Source organism: Muntiacus reevesi, chromosome 16 (assembly GCF_963930625.1).
Source record: "Muntiacus reevesi chromosome 16, mMunRee1.1, whole genome shotgun sequence".
Classification (NCBI taxonomy): domain Eukaryota; kingdom Metazoa; phylum Chordata; class Mammalia; order Artiodactyla; family Cervidae; genus Muntiacus; species Muntiacus reevesi.
Window position 1 is genome coordinate 6,618,434 of NC_089264.1, and position 17,374 is coordinate 6,635,807.

The 17,374-nt window shown below is 37.2% G+C and overlaps 1 protein-coding gene across 1 annotated transcript in view; it reads right to left on the reverse strand.

Moving 5' to 3' along the window:
• Positions 1 to 17,374, reverse strand: part of USP53 (ubiquitin specific peptidase 53) — a 53,278-nt gene that overhangs the window by 34,908 nt on the left and 996 nt on the right. Inside the window, exon 2 of the mRNA XM_065907626.1 lies at positions 363 to 1,054. Within this exon, the coding sequence (XP_065763698.1) occupies positions 363 to 506 (144 nt within the window). The 5' untranslated portion in view covers positions 507 to 1,054. The remainder of the gene's footprint in view (positions 1 to 362; positions 1,055 to 17,374) is intronic.

Below are 17,374 nucleotides of genomic sequence, written 5' to 3' on the forward strand. Positions count from 1 at the left end.
CCAAGAGGATTCTACTGAATTTCTTAACCAAAATAAGGGTGGGGCAGGATACAGTAACTAATCTAAAAAAAAAAAAAAAGAAATTTTATGTATTTTAGAAGTATTCTTACTTCACCAAGTGAACATTTAAGCTACGGATGTTTTTATATCCTAATAATCTATCATTTTGTTGAAAAAAATTTCCATTTATTATAAAAACCAAAATGCCCAGTCAAAATATCTACTACTATTAAAAGTGATATTAAAAAGTCATTCCAGTCAATAATAGTAACTTTATTCTTCATTTACAAGTTAAAGAAGCATTAAGTAAAGAATTTCCTGAAAGGCACTTTTTAAAATTTGACAGGAAATGACCGTCTCACCTGCACAGCACTGTTCAGAAAGCAGCTGTTTTGTCCTGGTTCATTCAACAAGCCTTTGGTAGGGGCCAGGGAGAGCATACTCCCAGGCTGATAAGCTTTTCCGAGATTGCCACCAGGTTTCCGTAAGAATTTTACCCATGCCATTTTCAAGCAACTTTGCTTGCATTAAAGCTAAGATGTGTGTACTTATGTGATACTTCTGATGATAAAATGGATGGGGTCTTGAATGCTCCACTTAAATCTGCTCCAGTCTATTGCAATAATGTAAGTTTCCAAGTCCATATCTTTCCTGATGCTGTAGTTTTGAGGACTTTGCCGAGTAAAAATAGGATACAAACGCATTAAGGTTATGAAAACTAAACATGAAAGCTATTTTAAACAAGGCCTTAAAGATTTAAAAATCTTTGTGCTAAATTTTGTAAGAGTACAATTTAAGATGAAAAAGATTAAAAGATTTTTAAAAAACTGTTAAAAATAACATCAATGAGGAAATCATATTCTTTAAAGCACAAGTCATTTGCCTTGATGGTTTTAAAAACAGATGATACAAAAAGATGTAGAGTTAGCATTTGGTATGATTCCTTTGGTCATCTGTTTTCCTTATGTTTTTTTAATAAGAAAGAAGACTCTTTTCCAGGTGAAGTTATTAAAGGTGACTCCATATTTCATACCAATGTGACCTCAAAGCATATCTACAAGAAAAGAAAAGAAATGTTTAAATAAAAGGCTAATCAAGAAAATTCCTTTTTTACTTTACGAACACAAATATTGAATATGTAAGTAAAATGTATATGTACAATTATAAAAGGATAAGAAAAAAGTTCTTTTCAAATTAAGAAAATGAAAACATAGTTCATCATTTAAATTTTCAAAAAATATCAAGGTGATATTAATCATTATCTACTTCAAGACTTCAATGGTTGCATGATGGTTTCATAAAGACTATTAGAATTAACTTAGATTTCAGGTAGTCTTTTGAATAATACTAACTTTACTGTCAATACTACTATATATTTTGTTTATTAAAACAAATTAATCTACAGAGACTCTATATTGTCACTTACCCTACACAGAATCATTTCTCTAAGAATGTCAATAGATTTTATGTAAATTGAAATGTATTAAAACTCAGGGGAAACATTAAATTGATAAATCTTAGGGAATTAAATTTCCACACTGTTCATGAACACATGCTCCTGGCTAAAAGGATTTCAAAATGTTCAATTTCTTAATTAAAAACAATTAAGTATTACTAACAAAGTTTAATCAACTGAATTTACTTCTGCATTCATTCATTCAACAAACATTAGACGGAGACAGGTTCTGTGCCAAGCACTAGAACTGACGCTATGATGAGAAAAGATAGACCACAATTCAGTGAATAATAAATTGTAGAGTGTACTAGAAGAACTGTGCCCCGAGAGCTAACACAGAAACAAAGTAAGCAAAGGGGATGAGAAGTGAATATAATGGGAGATGGTTTGAACTTTTAAACAGGACAGTCACAGAAAGTGTAATTGAGAAGGTTACCTTTACACAAAGATTTGAAGGAGGTGAAGATGCTATCTTGGAAAAGACTTTCCTAGCAGACTGAACAGCATGTCTGGCATACCAGAAGACTGTAAGAAGCCCAGCGTGGCAGAAGAAATCAGAACAAAGAGGAGTAGATAAAAAGAGAGGATCCCTGGGAAAGAAGAGAGCATGGTGGGCCTCAAAAGTCCTGTGTAAGGACTTCTTTCAATCTGAACTTTGGGTGAACGTCACTGAGTTTCACCTCACAGCACAAAAACATGAGAGGACAGAATATCACCGGTCTGTTCAATGCCATTGATCAAATGCCCAATATGATGGCAAAGCACTGAGGAATAAGGAAGAAAAGCAGTAGTCTTCACAGAATTCAGGTCGAGAGACTTGTTTCCAGTCCCACATATTACTGATCATGTCTTAGATGTTTGGTCTTAGATAAATTCTTGTCATCTGATTCATAGCTTCATCTATAAAATGGGAACAACAATAATAATTGCCCTGCTTAAGATAGGTTAAAATTTTCAAGAGTTATAAAACACTACATTTTGTTAGCTGTTTTCTTCTTTTTAACTCTGTGGATTCTAACTTCTTCTAAAGTGATCTAAATGATCCTGAAAATTTTCGTAGAAATTTTTAATAAATGCAGTCATGGTTTTACAATAGGAAGGGAGCACTGTATCAGTAGTAAATTTGTATTTTTAATGGAAGAAACCTTTGAAATGATATTCTCTCAACAACCATATAACTAGGCACCAGGTCTGACTTACCCTGAATGGTTGTAAGATTTATGAAACAATCCCTACCATAACGAGTTCGGTTCTGTGATGGACACAGACACGAACAGATAATTTTAAAAATATTTAGCTGCTGTTCTTGGGCAAAATGTCAAACTAATAGGTCCTCCTGGTTTTCTTACTCCAATGCAACTCTGTGGAGATTATAAAAAGCAACAAATAGTCTAAGTAGAAACAGGGAAAAACATTAAGTACAATAACTGGTTTATAGACTGGGCGGGAAATGGCATGTTACAGACTGGAAAGATGTTTCTAGTTGTGACCTTTTCCATTCTTCACACTGTTCTAGGCAGAGAATTCCCACCCCACACAATGTAATGAAACAAGAAAGTTCTGTTACCACCCTAGTGCCATTTGGAGGGTAAATGAGATTAAAACATCAGGTAAGCATCAGAGTACAGCCAGTGGTAACAAGTGCAGTCAATGAAGCAGAAGTAGATGTTTTTCCAGAAAGTCCCTTGTTTTTTCTACAATCCAACAAATGTTGATCTCTGGTTCCTGTGCCTTTTCTAAATCCAGCTTGTACATCTGGAAGTTCTTCATTCATGTACTGTTGAAACCTAGCTTGAAGGATTTTGAGCACTACCTTGCTAGCAGGTGAAATGAGCGCAATTGTCCAGTAATCTGAACATTCTTTGGCATTGCCTTTCTTTGGGATTGGAATGAAAATTGACCTTTTCTCGGAGAAGGCGATGGCAACCCCACTCTAGTACTCTTGCCTGGAAAATCCCATGGATGGAGGAGCAGTCCATGGGGTCTCGAAGAGTCAGACACGACTGAGCAACTTCACTTTCACTTTTCACTTTCATGCATTGGAGAAGGAAATGGCAACCCACTGAAGTGTTCTTACCTGGAGAATCCCAGGGTCAGGGGAGCCTCGTGGGCTGCTGTCTACGGGGTCGCACAGAGTCGGACACGACTGAAGTGACTTAGCAGCAGCAGTCCTGTAGCCACTGCTGAGTTTTCCAAAATTTGCTGGCATATTGATTGCAGCACTTTCACACTATCATCTTTTGGGATTTGAAATAGCTCAGCTGGAATTCCATCACTTCCACCAGCTTTGTTCATAGTAATGTTTCCTAAGGCCTACTTGACTTCACCCTCCATGATGTCTGACTCTACGTGAGTGTGAGTGATCACACCATCATGACTATCTGGGTCATTAAGGCCTTTTTTGTACAGTTCTGTGTATTCTTGCCACCTCATTTTAATCTCTTATGCTTCAGTTATGTCCTTGCCATTTCTGTCCTTTATTGAGCCCATCTTTGCATGAAATGTTCCCTTGGTATCTCTTTTCTTGAAGAGATCTCTAGTCTTTCCCATTCTATTGTTTTTTTGCTATTTCTTTGCATTGTTCACTTAGGAAGGCTTTCTTATCTCTCTTTGCTATTCCCTGGAACTCTGCATTCAGCTGGGTATATCATTCTCCTTTGCCTTTTCTTAGCTATTTGTAAAGCTACCTTAGACAAACACTTTGCCATCCTGTATTTCTTTTTCTTGGGGATGGTTTTGGTCACCACCTCCTGTACAATGTTATGAACACCCTCCATAGTTCTTCAGGCACTCTGCCTACCAGATCTAATCCCTGGAATCTCTTCATCACCTTCACTGTATAATCATAAGGGATTTCATTTAGGTCATACCTGAAAGAGCTAGTGGTTTTCCCTATTTTCTTCAATTTAAGCCTGAATTTTGCAATAAGGAGTTCATGATCTGAGCCACAGTCACAAGCAGCAACAGTTAGAATCAGACATGGAACAATGGACTGGTTCAAAATTGGAAAAGGAGTATGTCAAAGCTGTATATTGTCACCCTGCTTATTTAACCTATCTATAGAGTACATCATGCAAAATGCTGGGCTGGATGACTCACAAGCTGGAATCAAGATTGTTAGGAGAAATATTAACAATCTCAGATATGCAGATGATAGCACTGTAATGACAGAAAAGTGAAGAGAAACTAAAGAATCTCTTGAGGAGGGTGAAAGAGGAGAGTGAAAAAGCTGGCTTGACATTCAACATTCAAAAATGTTAAGATCACGACATCAGGTCCCACCATTTCATAGCAAATAGATGGGGAAACAATGGAAACAGTGACAGACTTTATTTTCTTGGGCTCCAAAATCACTGTGGATGGTGACTGCAGTCACGAAATTAAAAGACACTTACTCCTTGGAAGGAAAGCTATGACAAACTAGACAGCATATTAAAAAGCACCACTTTGCCGACGAAGGTCCATATAGTCAAACCTATGGTTTTTCCAGTAGTCATGCATGGATGTGAGAGTTGGACCATAAAGAGGGCTGAGCGCCAAAGAACCGAAGCTTTTGAACTGTGGTGTTGGAGAAGACTCTTGAGAGCCCCCTGCACTGCAAAGAGATCAAAACAGTCAATCCGAAAGGAAATCAGTCTTGGGTGTTCACTGGAAGGACTGATGCTGAAGCGGAAGCGCCAATACTTTGGTCACCTAATGCAAACAGCCAACTCACTCGAAAACACCCAGACGCTGGGAAAGATTGAGAACAAGAGGAGAAGCGGGTGACAGAGGATGAGATGGTTGGATCACTGACTCAACAGACATGAGTTTGAGCAAACTCCAAGAGATAGTGAAGGGCAGGGAAGCCTGGCATGCTGCAGTTCATGAGGTCGCAAAGAAGCAGATATCACCTAGCAACTCAACAGGTGCAGACACCTTCAAGGCCCCTGCATGTTCTATCCTCTACCCCAACAATCTACCAGTGTGTCAAAAGAACAATATGCCACTGGAAAATTAATAAGATTTATTCTAGGAATTCAAATGTAATTCTCTATTTATTCTTTCAATAAATATTGGGGAAGTTGTGCAGAAAAGAGCTAACACAAATATTTACAACAGCTGAAAGGTGGAAAAACAACGCATATATTTGACTAAAGAATAAATAAAATATGGTGTATGTGTGTATATGAATATGTGTGTACACACACAACAGAATATATTATTTAGCCATAAAAAGAAATGAAGTACTTAAACATGTTACAACATAAACACCAAAAACATGTTGATAAGTGAAAGTCAAAGAAGACCACACACTGTAAGATTTCATTCATCCAAAATGTCCAAAAGAGAGACCTCTAGACACAAATAGTAGATAAGTGGTTGCTTACACTAGAGACGTGAGGGCTATGGAGAACAAGAGAAGACAGGGCTAGAAAGTGATAGCTAAAGGGTATTCAGATTTTTCTCCTTCCAGTTTTCTTGAGACATAACTGACACATGCACTGTATAAGTTTAAGGTGTATAGCACAAAGATTTGACTTAATACACGATGAAGTGATTATCACAATAAGTTCAGTGAATATAGATACAGAATTAAAGAAGTAGGAAAAAATATTTTCCTTGTGATGAGAATTCTTAGGATTGACTCTAAGAACTTTCGTATAAAAATAGCAGTGTTAATTATAATCATCACATTGTGCATTACACTCCTAGTTCTTATTTATCTTATAACTAGGAGGCATAACCTGTGCCTTTTGACAACCTGCATCTAGTTTACCCCCTTCCCCAAGCCCCCACTTCTGGTAACCACAATCTGCCCTTTTTCTACGAGTTGATTTGTATGTTTGCTTGTTTTTGAAGTATAACTGACCTATAACATTGCTAGCTCCTGTTATACAATGTAGTAATTTGGCACTTCTACACATTTCAAGAAAAAAAAAGTTACAATATGTCACCTTACAAAAATATTACATAGCTATTGACTATATTTCCCACACTGTACATTTCATACCCATGACTGGTTTATTTTGCAAATGGAAGCTTATACCTCTTAAGCTCCCTCACACACTTCCTTCTTCCCCGCAACCTTGTTTACTCTTGTTTACTCTCTATATTCATAATTCTGTCTCTATTTTGCTATGTATAATTGTTTGTTTTGTTTTTTAGATGCCACATATAAATGAAATCAAACAGTATTTGGTTTTTTATACATGATTTATTTCAGTTAATGCAATACTCTCTAAGGTCCGTGTAAGTTGTCGCAATTGGCAAATTTCATTTTTTAAGGGTGAATAATATTCCACTGTATGTATATAAATACATGCAGCACCTCTTCTTTATCCATTCACCTACTGATGGGCACCTGGGTTGCTTCCATATCTTGGCTGTGGTAAATAATGCTGCAATAAACACAGGGGTGCACACATCTTTTCAAAATAGTGTTTTTGCTTTCTTCTGATAAATACTCAGGAGTGCAATTACTGGATCATATGACAGCTCTTTTCTTTTCTTTTTTTTTTTTTTTGGCAGTCCTATTTTTAATTTCTTGAGAAGTTTCCATATTACTTTCCACAGTGGCTGACCAATTTATATCTCCACCAATGGTGCACAACAGTTCCCTTTTCTCCACATCCTGGTCAACACTTGTTACCTGTTGTCTTTGTTTTGGCTGAGCTGGTCTCAGTTGTGGCTCTTGGTTGAGACATGCAGGATCTTTACTGGACGCACATGGGATCTCATTCCTTGACAAGGATCAAAACTAGGCCCCCTGAATTGGGAGTGCGGAATCTTAGTCGCTAGACTACCAAGGAAGCCCCCGTCGTTTTTTTTAAAAGACAGCCATTCTGACAGATATGTGGTGATATTTCATTGTGTTTCTGACTTCCATTTCCTTGATGATTAGTGATGCTGAGCATCTTTTCACGTGCCTGTTGGCAATCTATCTTCTTTGAAAAAATGTCTATTCAGATCCTCTGCCCAACTTTCAATCAGCTTGTGTTCCTTCTGATATTGTGTTGTATGAGTTCCTTGTATATTTTGGGTATTAACCCTTTATCAGATATATTATTAACAAATACCTTCTCCCATTCAGCAGGTAGCCTTTTCCTTTTGTTGACAGTTTCCTTGGCTGTGCAAAAGCTTTTTGGTTTGATGTAGTCCCATTTGTATATTTTTACTTTTATTTGCTTTACCTGTGGAGATACAGCCCAAAAAATATTACTAACACTAATATCAAAGAAAGTATTGCCTATGTATTCCTCCAGCATTTATGGTTTTAGGTCTTATATTTACATCTTTGATCTACTTTGAATTTATCCTTGTGCATTGTGTGACAGATTCGTCCAGCGATTCTTTTGCACGTAGCTATCCAGTTTTCCCAGGACCATTTACTGAAGACTTTGTCTTTCCCACTGTATATTTTTGCTTCCTTTGTTATAGATCAACTGTGGGTTCACTTATGCGCTCTCTATTCTGTTCCACTGATCTATGTACCTGTTTTCCTGCCGTATTATATTCTTTTGGTGACTGTAGCTGTGTAATATAGTTTGAAGTAATGGCACATGACATGCCAAGCTTTACTCTTCTTTCTCAAAATTGTTTCAGCTACTCAGTGTCTTTTTTCCATACAAATTGTAGAATTATTTGGCCTAGTCCTGTGAAAAATGCCACTGGTATTTTGATACAGATTGCACTGAATCTGAAGACTATCTTGGGAAGGAGGATCATTTTAATAATATTAATTATTCCAATCCATGAACACAGTATATCTTTCCATCTGTTTGTGTTGTCTTCAGTTTCTTTAATCAGTGTCTTATAATTGTCTAGTGATCAAACAGGAGATGGCAAGAGTGAACATTAAATTTTAGGAATCAGCGAACTAAAATGGACTAGAATGGGTGAATTTAACTCAGATGACCATTATATCTACTACTGTGGGCAAGAATCCCTAAGAAGAAATACAGTAGCCATCACAGTCAACAAAGGAGTTCGAAATGCAGTACTTGGATGCAATCTCAAAATCGACAGAATGATCTCTGTTCCTTTCTAATGCAAACCATTCAGTATTACAGTAATCCAAGTCTATGCCCCAACCAGTAATGCTGAAGAAGCTGAAGTTGAACGGTTCTATGAAGACCTACAAGACCTTCTAGAATTAACACCCAAGAAAGATGTCCTTTTCATGATAGAGAACTGGAATGCAAAAGCAGGAAGTCAAGAAAACACCTGGAGTAACAGGCAAATTTGGCCTGGAATACAGAATGAAGCAGGACAAAGGCTAATAAGAGTTCTGCCAAGAGAATGCATTGGTCATAGCAAACGCCCTCTTTCAACAACAGACAAATCTACACATGGACACCACCAGATGGTCAACACCAAAATCACACTGATTATATTCGTTGCAGCCGAAGATGGAGAAGCTCTTTACAGTCAGCAAAAACAAGACGGGAAAGTGACTGTGACTGAGATCATGAACTCCTTATTGCCAAAGGCAGACTTAAATTGAAAAAGTAGGGAAAACCACTAGACCTTTCAGGTATGCCCTAAATCAAATCCCTAACGATTATATAGTGGAAATGAGAAATAGATTTAATGGGCTAGATCTGATAAACAGAGTGCCTGATGAACTATAGACGGAGGTTTGTGACACTGTACAGAAGACAGGGATCAAGACCATCCTCATGGAAAAGAAATGCAAAAGAGCAAAATGGCTGTCTGAGGAAGCCTTACAAATAGCTGTGAAAAGAAGGGAAGCAAAAAGCAAAGGAGAAAAGGAAAGATATACTCATTTGAATGCAGCATTCCAAAGAACAGCAAGGGGAGATGAGAAAGCCTTCCTCAGTGATCAGTGCAAAGAAATAGAGGAAAACAACAGAATGGGAAAGACTCTTCAAGAGTCTTTCTCTTCAAGAAAATTAGAGATACCAAGGGAACATTTCATGCAAAGATGGGCTCAATAAAAGACAGGAATGGTATGGACCTAACAGAAGCAGAAGAGATTAAAATGAGGTGGCAAGAATACACAGAACTGTACAAAAAAGATCTTCATGACCCAGATAATCACGATGGTGTGATCACTCACCTAGAGCCAGACATCCTGGAATGTGAAGTCAAGTGGGCCTTAGGAAGCATCACTACGAACAAAGCTAGTAGAGGTGATGGAATTCCAGCTGAGCTATTTCAAATCCTAAAAGATGATGCTGTGAAAGCGCTGCACGCAATATGCCAGCAAATTTGGAAAACTCAGTGGCCACAGGACTGGAAAAGGTCAGTTTTCTTTCCAATTCCAAAGAAAGGCAATGCCGAAGAATGCTCAAACTACTGCACAATTGCACTCATCTCACACACTAGCAAAGCAATCCTTAAAATTCTCCAAGCCAGGCTTCAGCAATACGTGAACCGTGAACTTCCAGATGTTCAAGCTGGTTTTAGAAAAGGCAGAGGAACCAGAGATCAGATTGCCCACATCTGCTGGATCATTGAAAAAGCAAGAGAGTTCCAGAAAAACATCTATTTCTGCTTTATTGACTATGCCAAAGCCTTTGACTGTGTGGATCACAACAGTTTTCTGAATGTTGAGCTTTAAGCCAACTTTTTCAATCTCTTCTATCACTTTCATCAACAGGCTCTTTAGTTCTTCTTCACTTTCTGCCATAAGGGTGGTGTTATCTGTATATCTGAGGTTATTGATATTTCTCCCGGTAATCTTGATTCCAGCTTGTGCTTCATCCAGCCCAGTGTTTCTCACGATGTACTCTCTATATAAGTTAAATAAGCTGTATATTGTAAAACAATATACAGCCTTGACGTACTCCTTTCCCGATTTGGAACCAGTCTATTGTTCCATGTCCAGTTCTAACTGTTGCTTCCTGACCTGATACAGATTTCTCAACAGGCAGGTCAGGTGATCAATAACCTCAGATATACAGATAACACCACCCTTATGGCAGAAAGTGAAGAAGAACTAAAGAGCCTCTTGATGAAAGTGATAGAAGAGATTGAAAAAGTTGGCTTAAAGCTCAACATTCAGAAAACTAAGATCGATCGTGGCATCCGGTCCAATCACTTCATGGCAAATAGATGGAGAAACTGGAAACAGTGGCAGACTTTTTTGGGGGGGGCTTCAAAATCACTGTAGATGGTGACTGCAGCCATGAAATTAAAAGACTCATGGTCCTTCGAAGGAAAGTTATAACCAACCTAGACAGCATATTAAAAAGCAGAGACATTAATTTGCCAACAAAGGTCCATCTAGTAAAGACTATGGTTTTTCCAGTAGTCATGTATGGATGTGAGAGTTGGACTATAAAGAAAGCTGAGCACCAAAGAATTGATGCTTTTGAGATGTGGTGTTGGAGAAGACTCTTGAGAGTCTCTTGGACAGCAAGGAGATCCAACCAGTCCATCCTAAAGGAAAACAGTCCTGAACATTCATTGGAAGGACTGTTGTTGAAGCGGAAAGTCCAATACTTTGGCCACCTGATGGGAAGAGCTGACTCATCTGAAAAGACCCTGATGCTGGGAAAGATTGAAGGCAGGAGAAGAAGGGGACGACAGAGGATGAGATGGTTGGATGGTATCACTGACTCAATGGACATGAGTTTGAGTAAACTCCGGGAGTTAGTGATGGACAGGGAGGCCTGGCGTGCTACAGTCCATGGGGTCGCAAAGAGTCAGACATGACTTAGTGACTAAACAGCAACAGGTCTTTTAGCTCCACAGTTAGATCTTTTTCTAAGTTTGTATTCTTTTTAATGCAATTGTAAATTCTAACCACCAATGATTTGATTAGGCTACTAGATTAGTCTCAATAAATGGTCGCTGAAATTGGACTCATTATAGCTCATTACAGGGCTTCCCTTGTGGCTCAGACAGTAAAGCATCTTCCTACAATGCGGGATATCCAGGTTCGATCCCTGGGTTGGGAAGATCCTCTGGAGAAGGAAATGGCAACCCACTCCAGTACTCTTGCCTGGAAAACCCCATGGACAGAGGAGCCTGGTAGGCTATAGTCCATGGGGTCACAAATAGTTGGAGATGACTCAGCGATTTCACTTCACAGTTGTTATACTTACTGTGCTCTGCAGCCCCCCCCCCCCCCCCGGGCCCCAGTATTTTGAAGTCCTAGCCTCTAGTACCTGTGAAGATGATCTCATTTGGAAATAGGGTTTTTACAGATGAGATTAGATTATGATGAGATCATTAGGATGGGGTCTAATCAAAAAGACTAGCAGAAGTCATAGAAGAAGAAACAGAGACAGATGGAATATCATGTGAAGATGACAAGCAGACATTAGAATGATATAGCTACAAGGAAAAGAACACCAAGAATTGACAGCTACCACCAGAAGCTAGAAAGTGGCAAGGAAGGATTCTGTACAGAGCCCTAGAAAGGAACCAATCCTCCTAACACCTTGATTTTGGACTTCTAGCCTCCAGAACCGTGAGAGAACAATTCTATTGCTTTAAGCTGTCTGGTTTGTGGTTCTTTGTGATAGCAGCCCTAGGAAACTAACATAATAGCTGATAAAGCCTTAGAGACTCCTTTGTCCTTTTAAGTATTTTTCTTGATTATAAAATAGTATCTTTTTATACATAGATATCTAAAATATACATAAATATTGCAAACAGAAAATTAGACATACAATCTCATAGAAGGAGAGAATCACTGTTAATAAAGCTACTGAAATACATTCTTAATAGTACTCTGGCCTAGCCATCAAACTCTAAAGTGAAATTTCATTTTAACATCTTTTCACTAATAAGCAATATAGCTAACTAAGGGACACACTGAAGACTTTTCAGTGATATGTTACAACCGTCCAGCTTACTAGTAAAACTATTTAAAACTTTATTTTAGATAGTTAGATAGCAAGCTATCTAAAAGTATATAGATACATAAACCTATACATAGCTAAGTGTGCATGCTAAGTCACTTCAGTCATGTCCAACTCTGCAACCCTATGGACTGCAGACCACCAGACTTCTCCATCCATGCAGATTCTCCAGGCAAGAATACTGACTGGAGTGGGTTGCCATCCCCTCCTCCAAAGGATCTTCCCATACGTAGGTAGATAGCAAGTTAAAGCAAAGAAAGAAGAAAAAAACTCATTCATTATAGGGCTCCTTTTTATAAAGTTGAAGGATTATAGTAAGAAAGATAATAGAAGAAGAGATGTCTTTTGATATAGAAAACCACTGTCACTCTACAAATGGAGGAACTGGAGAAGACGATACTAGAAAATTTATTAAACACAAAATAAAAGTAAAGTAATAAGGACAAACTATACTACCACCACCCCAAAAAGCAAATTTTAAATAACTTTCAATGTTTTGTATCTTTTTGCTTAACTTCTTTATGTCCAATAAAGAACTGTGCTTTCTTTATTCTGGCTATTACTAATCACTCGTTTCCAATGGTAACTAATTAGAGAAAAACAAGAGTGCATGTGTATCCAGAATACAGAGTATGAACATGAAAGACAATGGTTTATGGCAATCTGCTTTAAGACATGATCTTCACAAGAAAAGTATGCCAAGGCAGGTATCACCTAACATTCCTTTGCCTTGACAAAGTCCCAAACTGAACTCCTGCTTTACCTCTATCTTCTTTCCCATCTTAGTTGATGGTAACTTCATCATTTTAGTCACTCAGAAGAAATAATCTTGGTATCATCTTTGATGCCTCTTTCTTGAATATCTCAGACAGAATGTGCCCAATTCTTACCACCTCCACTTCTACTATTCTGGACTTCACCATCATCAGATTTTTCCGGGATTGCCAGATAACGTCCTAATCGTCTCCTGGCTTCTACGATTAGCTGTTACAATCTATTTCCAAGATTAGACATAAAACTTCTAAAATTAAATGATAATGCCATCCCTCTGATCAAAAATTTTTAATGGTTCCTTATTACATTCAGATTAAAAACCAAAAATCTTTACAATGGCCTGCTTATACCACCTGCTTATACCACCTGCTAAAAGTAAAAACACTTTTTTCTAAACTCACACCACTTCTGAGCCCAGATGTGTGGGTTTTTACACAATAAGCATTTCTCTAATTCTCAAAGACACTACAATTTAACTCGATTTGACACTACTGGAGTTAGTGTCAGATTCCACAAGCCAACGGCTCAGTCCCACTAGACTGACTTCCCATTTCAGGCACCAACCACCAGTCCCAAGTAGTCATTTGTATTTCTGATCAACCACCAGTAAGTTAGGGGTTCCCTCCAACCTCTGCCAAGGATTTAATTAATTTGCTGGCATGGCTCTGGAAAACAGCTTACTTGAGTGGATTTCAAGTTCATTATAAAAGGATACAACTCACGAACAGTCTGATGGAAGAGCTGCACAGGGCAAAGGATGTGGGACGGGGCAGGGAGCTTCCACACCCTCTCAAGAGCACCATCCTCCCAACACCTCTACAAGTTCACCAACCCAAAAGGTCTCTAAACCACTTCAGTTAGGATTTTTTAATGGAGGCTTCATTGTGTAGGCATGCTTGATTAAATATCTGGCCACTGGTGAGGAGCTCAACCTCCACCTCTCCCCTCTCTAGAAGTGTGTGTATATGTGTATGGTGAGGAGAGGGAGTGGAGGGCTGAAAATGTCAATCCTCTAATCACATGGTTGGTTTCGTGGCAATCAGTTCTCACCGTGCGGCTAGCACCCAGTCACCAACACACGTTTATCTCAACCATAGCCATCTCAACACACATTTATCACCTTGTAGATTCCAAGAATTTTTGGAGCTGTGTGCCAGGAAATAGGCAGAGACCAAATATACATTTCTTCTTACGTAACCGGCCCATCTTCTCAGCTCTAACTTCATCCCTAACTACTTTCCCTTTACGTTCTCCGTTTTCAACTTTATGGGCCTCCTCGTTACTCCTGAACAAAACACGCGAACTCCTGCTCTAAAGCCTTGACACTCTATTCCTCTGCCTGGAATACACTTCCTCTTGATACCCACGTGACTTCTCCCTGGCTCACTTAATGATTGCTGTGCTCAAAAATCACCTTCTATATGAGGCTGATACTCAAAGTTGCAACCCACTCCATATTCCCAATTCCCCGTTTCCTGCTCTACTTTATCTCTTCTCCTTGGCTTTCTTCACCAACTGAGATAGCATACAATTGACTTATTGTTTTTACCACTGTTTATCATTGTTTCTCCTCCCAATCCTCTAAGAATATAAACTCAATTCCAAGCAACTAGAACAATACAAAGTACATGGTAGGCAGTCATTAAATACTTACTGAATGAAGCTCAGGAAATAAAATGAAACCTCTATTAACAAACCCTATGAAATCAACAAAGAGACTTAGGCATTAAAGGTATAGGACAATTTCCCACCACTTAGCAGCTAGGTTAGTGTCAGTAGTATACTGACAAGGAGGTAAGATTATTTCAGGCCTATACAGCAGTACCTTTTAAGAGGAAACATCTTCTAGGGTTCAAACAGACTGCTCATCTAAAAACAGGGAGGGCCAAGATTTTATTATGCAGGGTGAGAAGTTTAGAAGAAGATAAAGCACAAAGTACCTGGTTAACAAAGAATGCCCTGATGGGTTCTTGCCAAGGGTGGAATTCATGTTCTGATACTGACCTCATGATTTCCAATTATTCTACCTCTGAAAAACTTCCACCAACACAGCATATTACTCAACTACTCAATCATTAAAAGCAAATGAACTTCATTATCTATAATTATAATCTATATTAAAAAGTTCATAGAATTATTGTAAGAATCACAAACCATGTCTAAACTAATAAATGCCCAAAACGTGGCAGGTACTCAGTAAAAATGCAAGCTAATTATAATAACAGCAAAAACACAATCTTTGATATAAAATGATTTTAACAATATAAAAAACACATTTGAAGAAAAAGTAAAAGCTGTATTGATAGTTTACACCCCATTTTGTTATTCCTCCATTTCTTTAAACTGACGTATCAATCTTGACTAAAGACTTAATCCAGATTAGTGGCACCGGATAAACTGTACAATGAATTATTAACTTCCAAATTTAAAAATCTATTAATAAGTCATTCTTAGAAAATAAGCAGTTTTATAGAGCTATCCTACTTTAAGAAAACTTAAAATATGAAAACTTCTAATTACAAAAAAAACTTTGGGAATGCTTCACAAGTGGATTCACCACAGTATTATTTTAAACATTCATTTACGAACTGAGCTAGAGAAAGAGAAATGAGTTACAATGTTAGAAGGCAATGCATCAGAAATAAAGTGAAAGCAATTCTGAAATAATGTAACAGAGATTTAATTTAGAAGAATTCAATCTATGTACAACTCAGAAAAATTCAAAACTTCCTTAATGACAATTTTAATTCATAAATAACATGACAACCATGCAGCCATAAACAATAACTAGCAACTTTTCTGAAGTAACTCAAGTAAAATAAAAGCTCTTCAACCATATGCAATGGCTTGTAGCACGTTGGGGTATGTCACGGAACACCTTTGATGGCAGCCTATGGACCCCTTAGGATAATGTTTGTAAAAACATAAAACATAATTCATGGGATTACAACTAAAAAAAGATGAAAAAAAATGTATAAGATTCCCAAGAAAACCAGTTACATTAAAATTCAGTTCTAATCATAGACCACAGTTTTAATCACGAGTCCTCAGTTAATATAAGAACTGCTGATAGAGGATATGGATTAACTTGGAAAAGCAAAGAAGAAATACTTTTGCCTAAATATTCTAAACATGTAGTATTCCTAGTATTTAAAAAAATAACTTGCCAAGATTAGGATATCATATAGTTATTTAAAGTTTAAATAATCTTTGAAAGTTTTTATCTCTAGTAGAACATTTCTTGTTCCTACTGTGTGCATATACTATAATGCAGAATAACAGTTCCAGCAGGAAAATAACTTGTGATTTGACTACTGAATGTGTACATTACCTTAAAACAGAATTTTCATTTTTGAAATCATTGTCTGGCTAAAAAAACTTCTAAATCATTATTCCCAAAATAGCCTGGTACTGCATAGTTTAAACATTTGACACTAAAGAATGGAAAAGATCTTGAATCACAGTCTTTACTAAAATCATAAGCTTTTTTATTTTTTAAGAAAAAGAATAAACTAGGTGAAAAATGATGCCCGTACACCATTAAAATAGCTGTCTTTGAAAAAAACCACTTTTTTGTATCTTCTAAAGAAAATATTAATAAATGACTATTAATGTCAAGTTACAAGAACTATACAAATTTACCTACATTTATAAAAACATTGTTTTAGTTAATAGGGAAAATGAAAGATCTGTTCTTGGTTGCTTATTTTTCACACTTTAGGAAAAAACACACATAACTAGTGAGTTGAGTAGAATAAATCACTTTCATGTTTTATCACTAGTAATTGTGAACCTAAACAAACTGTACAGTGAGTTCGTTTTAAAAACTAATAAAATTTAAAATAAAAACAAAAAACTTTTTTTTCAGAGCATAACTAACTCCTTCCTACAGTGTGCTTGTCTATTTGAAATTATGACAACGGCAGATAAATCATATATTACTTTTGCAATGTTTCATTTGTTTTTATTTCTCTTTGCCTCGACCATCATCATGGAACCAAAAAGAATAGAACATTACACTAACAAGAAGTATTTAATATTAACTTAGCCAAGAGTTCATTTCAATCTGAATTTTGTTAGGAATTTTTCCGTCTTTTAAATACTGAGAATTACGAACGCTTTTCTTTAAAGAACATTACTAAAAGTCAATCAGACCCTAATCACAAAGAACCTCCTAGAGTTAAACATCCCTCAGAAATAGCCTTGCAAACTCACTGGAAAAAAATACATATTTTCTTCCAGATAAGGAAACATTTGGCAAACTCTTATCTAACAACGCCTTGCAGTACATTTGCAAGCATTAATGAGGCTTCGCACTGATGGAGAA